Source organism: Fistularia commersonii, chromosome 31, assembly GCF_037954325.1.
Source record: "Fistularia commersonii isolate RoL2024-O1a breed Wild chromosome 31, RoL_Fcom_v1.0, whole genome shotgun sequence".
NCBI classification, from domain to species: Eukaryota; Metazoa; Chordata; class Actinopteri; order Syngnathiformes; family Fistulariidae; genus Fistularia; species Fistularia commersonii.
This window is the reverse complement of record NC_141314.1, coordinates 1,652,152-1,665,704: the sequence shown is the minus strand read 5'-3', so window position 1 is coordinate 1,665,704 and position 13,553 is coordinate 1,652,152. Positions and strand designations below refer to the sequence as shown.

Below are 13,553 nucleotides of genomic sequence, written 5' to 3'. Positions count from 1 at the left end.
CGTGCACACAAAAATGACTTAGCACCTCCCACAAACCATGAGATATCAGCCTGTCCCTGCTGCCTTCTTGAACTGGGAAGACATAAGGACATGAGATATGACTGAGTCATGATTTGGCCAGAATCCAGGAAACCCTTGATCTTTTCAAAAAGAGTGAAATGGGAGGATATTTATCAATTCATTCAGTCTTGCCGTGAGGCCAAAATGCTAGCCACTGCGACAACTAGCCAGAAGCCACTGCGCAATGTAAAAACAGGTAAATTGCAGGCCATAGAATACACTGAAGTACAGCCAGTTCCACCATTACTGATGACAATTTGGAACTAAGTGAGGTGATGGCATGTGTGCGCCTGTGTGCCATTTCTACTATTTGCAAATCAAAAGTGTTGGCACCCCTGCCTACCCTGTCAAATATCTTTACTTTTGGTTTTCAAATAAGAATTACATTACAAAATGAACACCATCTATCCATCCATACATTTTTACCGCTCATCCCGCACTAAGGGTCGTAGGGATGCTGGTGTCTATCCAAGTTGTCTTCGCATGAAAGGCGGGGTTTACCCTTGAAAGGTCGCCAGTTGATCGCAGGGCCACATACAAACACCCATTCACACATCTGGGCAATTTTTCAAATTTATTCCAATTAACGTGCTGCATGTTTTTGGACTGTGGGAGGAAACTGGAGAACCAAAATAAAATTACTTCAGTATCCAAATCGTTGGTGACTGGGAATGTACTGCATGCATACAAGTTCAAGTCAAACCAACCTTCTCTTAGACAGGGTTGAAACAGCAATCCGGGGGGTAGATGGTTAGCTTCAAGTTATTATGGTTCAGTCCAACCAACCGACGGGGTATCTCAGGCTCTTTCTTCAGGGGTTGGGCTTCCTCTGTCTCTCCTCAGGTTCTGCCATTTGCTCCCCGAGGCTCTCTGTCCAGAGAAAGACTGCCGCCATGCTGTTGGCTGCCGCCCAGATGTCCACAGTCTGGGTCACATCCAAGGCCCACCAGTTTCTCTCCTCGTGGAGCCTCGACAAATTCCTGCTCATCACTCAAGGAGATCTGAAAGTGGGTTCCTTAAAAGACATACATAGACATACATATGTGGCAATGCACAACAAAGCTGGGAATAAGGTATACTTTTGCTTGTTCCTGTGTTGTTGCAGGCACTGAGAGAGTCCTTAGATGCCGTGGTGCAACAGATCAAGCCTCTGGTGATGAATCCGGACCGCCATCCCAGCACCCAGAACCACAACCAGGCACTGCTGAGACAACAAGCACAAGCTCTGAGCAACGCTGCGTCTGAGCTGCAGGTGACTCTTGCGGGTTTTGTATTAATGGTTTGTTCCACATCAGGCAAATCGGCATCAAATAATACCACAACAGGGTCTCAGAGTGGCCGGAATCGAAACTGCTCTGGCTTACTTCATTTACCATCATGGTGAATGAAACATCATTCGAGAAACAACTAGCTTTACCTGCAAAATAACAAAGAGAGGGAGCCCACAGAGATTTCTGATTCCCACGGTCTCCTCCACTCACCAGACATTCACGTGTCTGATGCTGAAGGACTTTTCCGCAGACTGCAAAAGGATGTCGGGAGAGATCTTCGAACAGCGCATGCCGTCCGCCTCCCACTGGAGGCTGAAGACAGGTACGGTAGGATGATCCTGAGGAACTTTAGCGAGCAGAAATCGGGCAAGAAAGTAACATTTATGTATTACAAGTGTGCAAGGGTGTGTGTGTTTCAGGGAAGTTTCTTCAGGTTTTTACTCCGTCCCCTCCTCCTCATCACTGCACCCTGAATGAATGTGATGTTCTCCATCCGTCTCAACTGAATCACAGGTTTTCCCAGCAGTCACAGCGAGTATGCATCGTTGGCAGCTCAGGCCGTGATGGGCCAGGTCTTGGAGGGCGCAGGACACCTGACGGATAGCGCCCGAACGCAGGCACTGGGTATCACACTTACAGCGTTCATGGAGGCGTGGATGGAGCACATCCTGAAGCAAAGGATCAAGTTCAGGTGCCTGTTTGTTTTCCCCTATAAGATAAATTGCTTCCTGCCTCTGTTATTAACACAACAGAACATCTCCATCTTCTTGACTAACTGGGTTAGATGTTCTGAAGAGCAACTTAGATAGATGAAAAACAATGTTTTTAGGTGGAAGAGGGTAAAGTGATTTTGGTGTGAACTGTTTCACAGCCTTTAGTCATCTATGTAGATGGTTCTAACAGTGCTAATAATGCTGCTACTTAGTAAAATAAATAGCTGAATAATTTAGCTATAATTCTTGGTTAATCCAGGGATTCTCAAGCTTCTTGGGTCTTAACCCTGAAATAAAAGGTTCCAGATTGTGCTCCCCCCATATGAAAAAAATACAAACGTTGTCATTTGATTCTTCACAATTACAAATTGCTTTTTGCCTGAATTGCGGTATTCTCAAAATCCTCTCAATCCTGGAATATACAGATAGGTCCAGAAATATTTTGACAGTGAGACGAGTGTTATTTTACCTGTTTGCGAAAACATATTCAGGATACAATTATATACAATATGGGCTTAAAGTGCAGATTCTCAGCTGTAATTTGAGAGTATTCACATCCAAATTGGAGCAAGGGTTTAGGAATTACAGCTCTTAAATACGTAGCTGCCTCTTCTTCAAGGGACCAAAAGTAATTGGACAATTGACTCAGAAGGCTGCAAAAAAATAACAAGGCTGCATTGGATCTTCCCTCGGTAGCCTGTCATCAATTAAGTAGTTAACCTTCTCCAGGCAGATGTTGCAGATTTGCGACGGCCAAATATCAGATTTTTCCTGCAACTACAACTTAATTTGAGCCTGAGAGGGTTAACAGGTCTCAACTTGATTTGTTTGCATTTGGAAGCTGTTGCTGTGAACACACAACATGTGGTCAAAGGAGCTCTCAATGGAGATGAAACAGACCAGATCCTGAGGGTTGAAAAAAAAAAAGAAACCTGTGAGAGAGTCTTTCTAATTCAGGCTGGTCTAAGTTGAAGCCTGTAAAGAGGAGACCGAGATCATCACAAGACATAACACAGACAAGTGACTATTCTTTTGAGCTCTGCAGAGCGGGAGACTCTTTGGAGGCAAGATCCAGAGAAACCCACCGAGTTCCTCCTTGCTCTGCCTTATAATGTGAAAGTGTATTGGTGTTGTTGACAAGATCATATACAGGGAGAGGGTAATTCCTGTTTACATTCAGGGGGGTAGGTTCCCATTTGCTTTGCAGTCATTTGGCACACTCTTTCATCCAAAGCGACTTACAGTGGAGGTGCCAGGGATTGAACCCAGGACCTCGTGCATGCGCTCTGCCACTGCTCTGCAACACATTTATGCTTATTTGAATTTACGATCACGGGGGTAGGTTCCTTTTTATGGACGAAGGCCATTTGTGCTCACACGTCCTGCTGTCTTCATCTGAGTAGTCGAAATAACATAGCGATGAATATAGCGAGAAAACTAACAAAATCCATCAGAGAGATAGCAGAAATGGAGTGGAACAATCAACAGTTTGGTACATTTTGAGGAAAAAGAACTCAAAAAGGCCTGGACATCCACAGAAGACAACAGTGGTGGATGATCGCAGAATCCTTTCCATTGTGAAGAAAAACCCCTTCACAACATCCACACAAGTAAAGAACACTTTCTAGGAAGTCGGTGTATCACTATTTTCTTCTTCTTTCTGCTTTTCCCTTCAGGGGTCACCATAGCAAATCAACTTTCTCCATCTAACCCTATTCTCTGTATCTTCCTCTCTCACACCAACTACCTTCATATCCTCTCTCACTATGTCCATAAATCTTCTCTTTGGTCTTCCTCGAGACCTCTTGCCTGGCAGCTCCAATTCCAGCATCCATCTACCAATATATTCTCTATCCCTCCTCTGAACATGACCGAACCATCTCAGTCTGGCTTCTCTGACCTTCTCTCCAAAACATCTAACATGTGCTGTTCCTCTGATAGACTCATTTCTGATCCTATCCATCCTGGTCACTCCCAAAAAGAACCTCAACATCTTCATCTCTGCAACCTCTAGTTCTGCCTCCTGTCTTTTGGTCATTGTAACAGAGTCTAGTCCATACAGCATCGCTGGTCTCACCACTGTGTTGTACACCTTTCCTTTTATTCTGGCTGATGGTCTTCTATCACATAGTACCCCTGACACTTTTCTTCATCCATTCCAACCTGCTTGGACCCGTCTCTTCACCTCTTCTCCACACTCTCTGTTGCTCTGGACTGTTGACCCTAAGTACCTGAAATCCTCCAGCTTCTTGATCTCCACTCCCTGCAGCCTCACCGTTCCACCAGAGTTCCTGTCATTCACACACATACAATCTGTCTTGCTGCGACTAACTTTCCTTCAACTCCTTTCCAGAGCATACCTACACCTCTCTAGATTTTCCTCTTCCTGTTGTCTGCTCTCACCACAGATCACAATGTCATCTGCAAACATCATGGTCCATGGGGATTCCTGTCTAACCTCATCTGTCAACCTGTCCATCACCATTGCGAAGAAGAAGGGGCTCAGAGCTGATCCCTGATGGAGTCCCAGCTCCACCTTGAACTTCTCTGTTACCCCTACAGCCCACCGTACCACTGTCTCACAGCTAGCATACATGTCCTGCACCGGTCTAACATACTTCTCTTCCACTCCTGTTGAATAGTCCTGTTGAATAATCTCGTCAGAAAATCTACCGCTGCCTCTCCTAGACACTTCCACACCTCCACAGGTATATCATCAGGACTAACTGCACTCTTCATCCTCTTCAATGCCTTCCTCACTTCACTTTTACTACTTTGTGCTACTTTGTGGTCTACAATAGTCCCCTCTTCTACACTTGCCTCTCTTTCATTTTCCACATTCATCAGCTCTTCAAAGTACGCTTTCCATCCTCCCATCACTCTTCTAGCATCTGTCAATACATTTCCCTCTCTGTCCTTAATCACCTGGACCTGTTGTACATCCTTTCCATCTTTATTTCTCTGTTTCGCCAACCTGTATAGATCATTCTCACCCTCCTTACTATCCAATCGAGCATACAAGTCATCGTACGCTCTTCGCTTTACCTTTGCTACCTCTATCTTTATCTTTCGCCGCATCTCCCTGAACTCCTGTCTGTTCTCTTCAGTCCTCTCAGTATCCCACTTCCTCTTTGCTAACCGCTTCTCTGTATATACTCCTGCACTTCCTCATTCCACCACCAAACTCCTCATCTACTTTCCTTCCAGATGACACACCAAGTACTCCTCTACCTGTCTCCCTGATAACACTAGCTGTAGTTGTCCAATCATCCGGAAGCTCACCCTGACCACCCAGACCCTTTCTCAACTCCTCCCTGAAAACCATGCAACACTCCTCCCTTTTCAGTTTTGTCATCCTGCAAACCACCATCCTATGCTGTCTGGCTACACGCTCACCTACAACTACTTTGCAGTCACTGATCTCTTTCAGGTTACCTCGTCTATACAAGATGTAGTCTACCTGCGTGCTCCTACCTCCGCTCTTATAAGTTACCCTATGTTCCTGTTTTTTCTGGAAAAAGGTATTCACTACAGCCATTTCCATCCTTTTTGCAAAATCACCATCTGTCCCTCTGCATTCCTATCCTGGATACCAAATCTGCCCATCATTTCTTCATCACCTCTATTGCCTTCACCAACATGTCCAAGGAAGTCTGCTCCAATTACCACTCTCTCATTTCTGGGAATATTCTTCATCACTTCATCTAACTCATTCCAGAACTTCTCTTCCTCTTCAGATTCACATCCCACCTGCGGGGCATAGCCACTAACAACATTGAGCATCTCACCTTCAATTTCTAGTTTCAGACACATAAGTCTATCTGACATTTTTTTCACCTCTAGGATGTTCATAACAAACTCCTCCTTCAAGATAACTCCTACTCCATTTCTCTTCTTGTCAGTACCATGATAGTACAACTTAAAGCCTGCTCCTAATCTTCTAGCCTTACTACCTTTCCACCTGGTCTCCTGGACACAGTATATCCACCTTCCTTCTCTGCATCATGTTGACCAACTCTCTACCTTTTCCTGTCATAGTCCTGATATTCAGAGTCCCTACTCTCAGTCCCAGGCTCTTTCCTTTCCTCCTCTCTCTGCTTCCGAACACGCACTCCTCCTCTTCTTCTTGTTCTTGTTCTTGTTCTTTGACCTACAGTAGCCCAATTTCCATTAGTACCCTGTAGGCCATCAGTACCAATGGTGGTCGTTGTTAACCCGGTCCACGACCGATCCAGTTTGATATAGTTATGGTTGACTCGCATGTTTGGTTTTGGCAAAAGTTTTACGCCGGATGCCCTTCCTGACGCAACCCTCTGCATTTACCCGGGCTTGGGACCGGCACAGGGAGACACTGCTCTGTGCCCACCCAAGGCAGGCTTGGAGAGATAGGGCCAGTGCTGCCCTGAGGCTGCATTACGGTGTATCACTATCTAATACTGCAATAAACAGAAGGCTTCATGAGAGTAAACACAAAGAATTCACCACAAGGTGCAAACCATTAATCAGCCTGCAAAAGAGAAATGTCAGAATTGACTTTGCCAAAAACACCTGAAGAAGTCAGCCCAGTTCTGGAACAGCATTCTTTGGACAGATGAGACTAAGATCAACCTGTCCAAAGCACACCACATCTTCTATAAAACATGGTAGAAGCAGTGTAGCATGGGCATGCATGGCTTCCAGTGGCACTGGGGAATTTGTGTTTATTGATGATGTGACAAAAGACCAAAGCAGCCAGATGAATTCTGAAGTGTATAGGGATATACTTTCTGTTCAGATTCAGCTAAATGCATCAATGTTGATCGGACGGCGATTCACAGTAGTGATGGACAGTGATCCAAAACTAACTGTAAAAGCAACCCAGGAGTTTTTCAAGCAAAGTAGAATATTCTGCAATGGCCAAGTCAATCCCCAGATCCCACCCCATTCGAGCATGCATTTGACTTGCTCAAGACAAAACTTAAGGCAGAATGACCCACAAACAAGCAGCAACTTAAGACAGCCGCAGTAAAGGCACGCCAAAGCATCACAAAGGAGGAAACCCAGCGTTTGGGGATGTCCATGGGTTCCAGACTTCAGACAGTCATTGCCTGAGAGGATCCTCAACATAATATTGAGAAATAACATTTTACTTCGGGTTATGTTTATTTGGCCAGTTACTTTTGAGCCCCTGAAATGAGGAGCATTTGTATGAAAATAGCTACAATCCCTACATGTTTAATCATATATTTTTGTTCAATCCCTTGAATTAAACCTTAAAGTCTGCTCTTCAATTTCATTGTAGTTGTTTCATTTCAAATCCAATGTGCTGGCATGCAGAGCCCAAATCATGTCCTGCACCAGTCTAACATACTTCTCTGCCACTTCAGATTTCCTCAGTCTATTTTCCACTACTCTTTCCCATAACTTCATTGTATGGCTCAAAATGAAGATTGTGTCACTGTCCAAATACTTTTGGGCCTAACTGTATCCTCCTGAATGCTGAATAAACATGTATCCCAGCAACTAAAATCTAGAGAAGCAGTTTTTGCAAACATGTTGATGAGAAGTTTGGCTTTGCAATGGTATGCCATCGATCAAGTGTTGTGATATTGCACTTTTTTTTTTTGTGTATTTTTTTTTGTTCCTCAGCATTCAGGGAGCTCTCCAACTGAAGCAGGACTTTGACTCCATTCGAGACCTGATCCGGTCCGATAGAGCAGGACTGTCAGAGGAGCTCAACCAGCAGCTGCTCAGCCTGAGGTACTGCTCTCATCTCACCTCTCACGGGATAATATTCATTCATTCATTCATTCTTTAAGCATACCGTTTATCCTGCGCTCCCATGTGGTGGTGGTGGGGGGGCTATCGCAGCTGTCATATGGCGAGAGGCGTGGTTCACCCTGGACTGGTCCCTAGTCAATCACAGGGCCACATATAGAGAAATACAGTAATACCTTGACTTGTGAGTTTAATGTTGTTCTTTGACTGAGCTCGTTACTGAATTTGCTCATATATCAATTAAATTTCCATTACATTAAAGAGAATGGAAACGCTACTAGTCTGTTCCAGCTCAATGGTTTTGTTGTGTGTTTTTTAATTAAAAAAAAACCTTAATAAACAATAAATAATGTAAAAGAAATTTTACACAATAAAAAAGAATGTAAAGAAATAAACTGGGTTTAAGTGTTTTTACCTTGAACACTGGACAAAGATGCCAGTGCATCTTGAGGTTGGGCGTGGTTCATTTTGCCCTCTACTTAACTTAGTTACTACACATTTAATGCTACAATGTGTTGCTATATTTAACTTGCACACAATGCAATTGCACACTTAATCAGCAAAGGAGTGAATGCGGGTCCATCAAACCATTGCGAGTGTCTTTGAATGACTCTTCCGATGCCTCACCTTTTGACACTCCCACCACCTGCTACAGCAAATCCCTGTAAATGCCTCTCTCACAGATGTTTATATTTAATATTTATACTTAATATCAATTAAGTATAAATATCGTATACCTTGAGACACCAAGTATAACGATCGAGACACCTCGTGTCTCGGACAACTCATAAGTCAAGGTTTCACTGTACAACCGTTTGTCATCTGCCCAATTTAGGGTCCCCAAGACATGCATGTTCTTGTTTTTGGACTGTGGGGGGTCCCTGGAGTTGTGAGAACTTGAAAAATTCCCTGTCTGAATGGAACCAGGCGCTTCCCTTGCTAAAGTGCTAACCACTGTACCGCTGTGCTATGCAGATAATATTGAAGCAGGTTTCGGACACTTCACACCCCACACACTAGTATCTCATCCTCCAATTTGTTGTATCCACAACACCAGCATTCTAAAAACACTGATTTTGATGAATGTGGAGTTCAAGCTTCAGATGATGTCATACAACTACAGTATCTGATTTTAGAATCATGAATCTCATCAGCGCAGAACAAGAACAAGAAGAAGAGGAGGAGTGCGTGTTCGGAAGCAGAGAGAGAGGAGGAAAGGAAAGAGCCTGGGACTGAGAGTAGGGACTTTGAATATTGGGATTATGACAGGAAAAGGTAGAGTTGGTCAACATGATGCAGAGAAGGAAGGTGGATATACTGTGTCCAGGAGACCAGGTGGAAAGGTAGTAAGGCTAGAAGCCTAGGAGCAGGCTTTAAGTTGTACTATCATGGTACTGGCAGGAAGAGAAATGGAGTAGGAGTTATCTTGAAGGAGAAGTTTGTTAGGAACGTCCTAGAGGTGAAAAGAATGTCAGATAGACTTGTGAGTCTGAAATTGGAAATTGAAGGTGTGATGCTCAATGTTGTTAGTGGCTATGCCCCGCAGGTGGGATATGAATTTTAAGAGAAGGAGAAGTTCTGGAGTGAGTTGAAGAATGAAGGTGAATGAGAATGAGATGAAGTGATGAAGAATATTCCCAGAAATGAGAGAGTGGCAATTGGTGCAAACTGCAATGGACATGTTGGTGAAGGCAATAGAGGGTATGAAGAAGTGATGGGCAGATTTGGTATACAGGATAGGAATGCAGAGGGACAGATTGTGGTAGATTTTGTAAAAAGGATGGAAATGGCTGTAGTGAACACCTGTTACTTGGAAAAAACAGGAACATAGGGTGAGTTATAAGAGCGGAGGTAGGAGCACGCTGGTAGACTACAAGCTGTAGGTGTTGTAGGTGAGCATAGGATGGTGGTTTGTAGGATTACTGGTGACAAGGAAGATCAAGAGGACAAAGTCAGAGCAGAGGACAAAGTGGTGGAAGCTGAAAAAGGAGGAGTGTTGTATGGTTTTCGGGGGGGGGAGTGTCATCGACTATTCTTTTGAGCTCTGCAGAGGGGGAGACTAAAGCGCGCTCTTTGGAGGCAAGATCCAGAGAATCCCCACCAAGCAGATAAGGCCAAGCAGATAAGGAGACTTGGAAATGTATTGGTGATACATTGATGATGCTAGTTGAGTGACGGGAAGATGGAAAGAGTACTTTGAAGACCTGATGAATGTGGAAAATGAAAGAGGCAAGGGTAGAAGATGTGACGATTGTAGACCACAAAGTAGCAGAGGTTAGTAAAAGTGAAGTCTATTGGTCCTGATTATATACCTGTGGAAGTGTCGAGGACAGGCAGCGGTAGAGTTTCAGACTCGATTATTCACCAGAATTTTAGAGAGTGAGAAGATGCATGAACAATGGAGACGAAGTGTGATGGTGCCTATTTTTAAGAATAAGGGGGCTGTGCAGAATTGCAGCAACTATAGAGGGATACATTTGATGAGCCATACAATGAAGTTATGGGAAAGAGTAGTGGAAAATAGACTGAGGAAATCTGAAGTGGCAGAGAAGTATGTTAGACTGGTGCAGGACATGTATGCTAGCTATGGACAGTGGGGCGGTGTGCTGTAGGGGTAACAGGGAAGTTCAAGGTGGAGACGGGACTCCATCAGGGATAACCTCTGAGCCCCTTCTTGTTTGCAGTGGTGATGGACAGGCTGACAGATGAGGTTAGACAGGATTCTCCTTGGACCATGGTGTTTGCAGATGTCTTTGTAATCTGTAGCGAGAGCAGAGAACAGGTTGAGGAAAATCTAGAGAGGTGGAGGTATGCGCTGCAAGACAGAGTATATGTGTGTGAATGAGAGGAACTCAGTTGGAGGATTTCAGGTACTCGGGGTCAACAGTCCAGAGCAGCAGAGAGTGCGGACACGAGGTGACGAGATGGGTTCAAGCAGGTTGGAATGGGTGGAGAAAAGTGTCAGGGATACTATGATAGAAGACTATCAGCCAGAATTAAAGGAAAGGTGTACAAGATAGTGGTGAGACCATTGATGCTGCATGGTCCAGGAGTGACCAGGATGGATAGGATCAGCAATGAGTCTATCAGAGGAACAGCACATGTTAGATGTTCTGGTGAGAAGGTCAGAGAAGCCAGACTGAGATGGTTCGGTCATGTACAGAGGAGGTATAGTGAATATATTGGTAGACGGATGCTGGAATTGGAGCTGCCAGGCAGGAGGTCTCGAGGAAGACCAAAGAGAAGATTTATGGACGTAGTGAGAGAAGATATGAAGTTGGTTGTTGCTGTGAGAGAGAAGGATACAGAGAAGAAAGTTGATTTGCTGTGGCGACCCCTGAAGGGAAAAGCCGAAAGGAGAAGAAGAAGAAGTTCAAAGCGTATGAAAAAAGTAGTGGCTTCTTGTCCGAAATTTACGGTAGTAGGTTAATTGGAGACCCCTCAACTGCCCAGACGCGTGAAAGAGACTGAATGTTTTTGTTGGAGAGTGAGTCCTAATTCAGGCTGGTCTAAGTTGAAGCCAGAGAAGAGGAGACTGAAGTTATCATAAGAAATAACATAGACAAGCGACTATTCTTTTGAGCTCTGCAGAGGGGGAGACTAAGCATGCTCTTTGGGGCAAGATCCAGAGAATCTCCGCCAAGTTTCTCCTTGCTCGGCTTTTTATTGTGTGCATTGGTGTTGTTGACAAGATCATATACGGGAGGATGATTCCTGTTTACATTCAGGGGGGTAGGTTCCTTATCAGGGGGTAGGTTCCCATTTGCTTTGCAGTCATTTGGCACACTCTTTCATCCAAAGCGACTTACAGTGGAGGTGCTGGGGATTGAACCCAGGACCTCGTGCATGCGCTCTACCACTGAGCTTCAACACATTCATGCTTATTTGAATTTACGATCACGGGGGTAGGTTCCTTTTTATGGACGAAGGCCATTTGTGCTCACACGTCCTGCTGTCTTCATGTGAGTACACCAAATAATATAGATATGAATATAGAGAAAACTCTAACAGGTTTTTTGACCCTTCATTTGGCCCTGTGATTGATCCATGGCGCGCCCAGCTCCTTGCCCAATAACATCTGGGATAGGCTTCAGCACCCATTGGGACCCTGCGTATTGGATAAACAGCATAGATAATGAATGAATATTAGCAGAATTGCATGCATCATTTTTTGCTATCACTATCAACCCAGACAGATTTTTCAAGACCGTGGTTCACAGTGCCAGTAATTTCGTCCCTGCAGGGTCTTCCAGCAGGTGGACTCGGCCGTGTTGTGTCTCCTGCAGCAGCCTCAGGTCAAACCCTACCTGAGACCCAGAGCCTGGGAGCCCCTCACTCGCTGCTGTGAGTACTGCTGACAGCAACAGCCAGATGACCTACAACCGCTGTTTTACCCCACACAGATGTAAATGCTGTAATAGGGTCGTGGTTCAGGAAAATAGTGCGTCCACGTGATCTTGACACAATTCCCTGGCCATTTTTCAGAGAATCTGCTTCACATGAGAACATAATGTTTTTTCAAAGTAATTATTTGTGAAAGCTTAAAGTGCTTTATTGTCCCTCAAAAGGATTTTGTTTTGTTTTTTGTAGTTTATTTGTGTATTTCCTTTTGATATCTTTTTTCTGTGACAATGTTTTGACTTTTAAAAACATCAATTTTACACAGCAGATATGTACATTTATAAAGAATAAAAATGGGGGGTGAAATTAAACAATTTCTACTTAATCCTCACTCTGAACTGTTGTTTTGGTACTGTGGCCAATGAAAAATCTCATTGTGTGTGTGTGTGTGCATGTGTGGAACACTGTAGGCCCCACAAAGAGCAGCAGGGACGGCTTCAGCACAGCGGGGGGAAGCAGCATAACCAACCTGGGTTGTGTGGAAGGGGACGATGCGTCTCCCTCCTCATTGACCTCTGACATGTCTTTATTCTCCCCCAGGGAGCCCTACCTCGCACCCAGGTACATGTGTTTTATGCACACACACACGAACACACACACCGACAAAGACCAATCCAAAAACGCATATCACCGTTTCCTTTTGTTTAATGTAATTTACTTTTGGTCTTATGCCATGATTTATGTGAATTTCTGTATACTTTCTTCGAAATTATTTTTTTTATTGATTGCAGACCATCCTTTCCAAAATTCAGAATAGGTTTTGTGGATTTAAAGGGGAACTTCTCCCATTCACTTCAAAATAAGCCGCTGTGCTCCACTGTAAGAAGTCCACGTTTTCTGTCCTCAGTCTGGCTCTGGGAGCATCTCAGCAGGACTGGCTGGACCTGAGGATCCATGGTGGTTCCCGTCGCTGGAGGCTGCCGGGCTTACAGTGTCTCTCCAACACTGAGCCCTGAACACGGACTTCTGGAGACCCCCAGGAGACGCAAACAGAATATGGAGCAGTGGCTTGAGGGACCAATAAGCTTCCGGTCTTCCAAATGTAATACTGCGGCTCTATGTCTTTGGACATTAATATTTGTCTGATTCCAAATCCAAGAGTTGGAGTTTGGCATTGAACCAATGTCGTCAAGTTTACAATACAGTATTTAGTCAATGTGATACAGCACAAATGTCTTGAGATTTTTTTAAACATTTTTTTATTCTTCCCAAAGAAGTCATAATATAAAGCCTCTATAGGTAATTTCCAAATGATACACAACATGCATTTATTTATAAGTCATTCTACTGATCATGTATAAACTAAAGAGTTTTTTTTTATATTCATTGATAAAATACATTTCTATTCCTA

At 44.1% G+C, this 13,553-nt stretch overlaps 1 protein-coding gene across 3 annotated transcripts in view; it reads left to right on the top strand.

The window, feature by feature from the left end:
* The window catches only part of ccdc142 (coiled-coil domain containing 142), a 26,235-nt gene extending 12,682 nt beyond the window's left edge, over nt 1–13,553 (top strand). For all 3 annotated transcript variants that reach the window (XM_086178577.1, XM_086178578.1, XM_086178576.1), the window contains 8 exons: nt 904–1,067; nt 1,166–1,312; nt 1,545–1,653; nt 1,845–2,022; nt 7,673–7,783; nt 12,045–12,145; nt 12,613–12,763; nt 13,050–13,553. In XM_086178577.1, the coding sequence (XP_086034703.1) occupies nt 904–1,067; nt 1,166–1,312; nt 1,545–1,653; nt 1,845–2,022; nt 7,673–7,783; nt 12,045–12,145; nt 12,613–12,763; nt 13,050–13,158 (1,070 nt within the window). In that variant the 3' untranslated portion in view covers nt 13,159–13,553. The remainder of the gene's footprint in view (nt 1–903; nt 1,068–1,165; nt 1,313–1,544; nt 1,654–1,844; nt 2,023–7,672; nt 7,784–12,044; nt 12,146–12,612; nt 12,764–13,049) is intronic.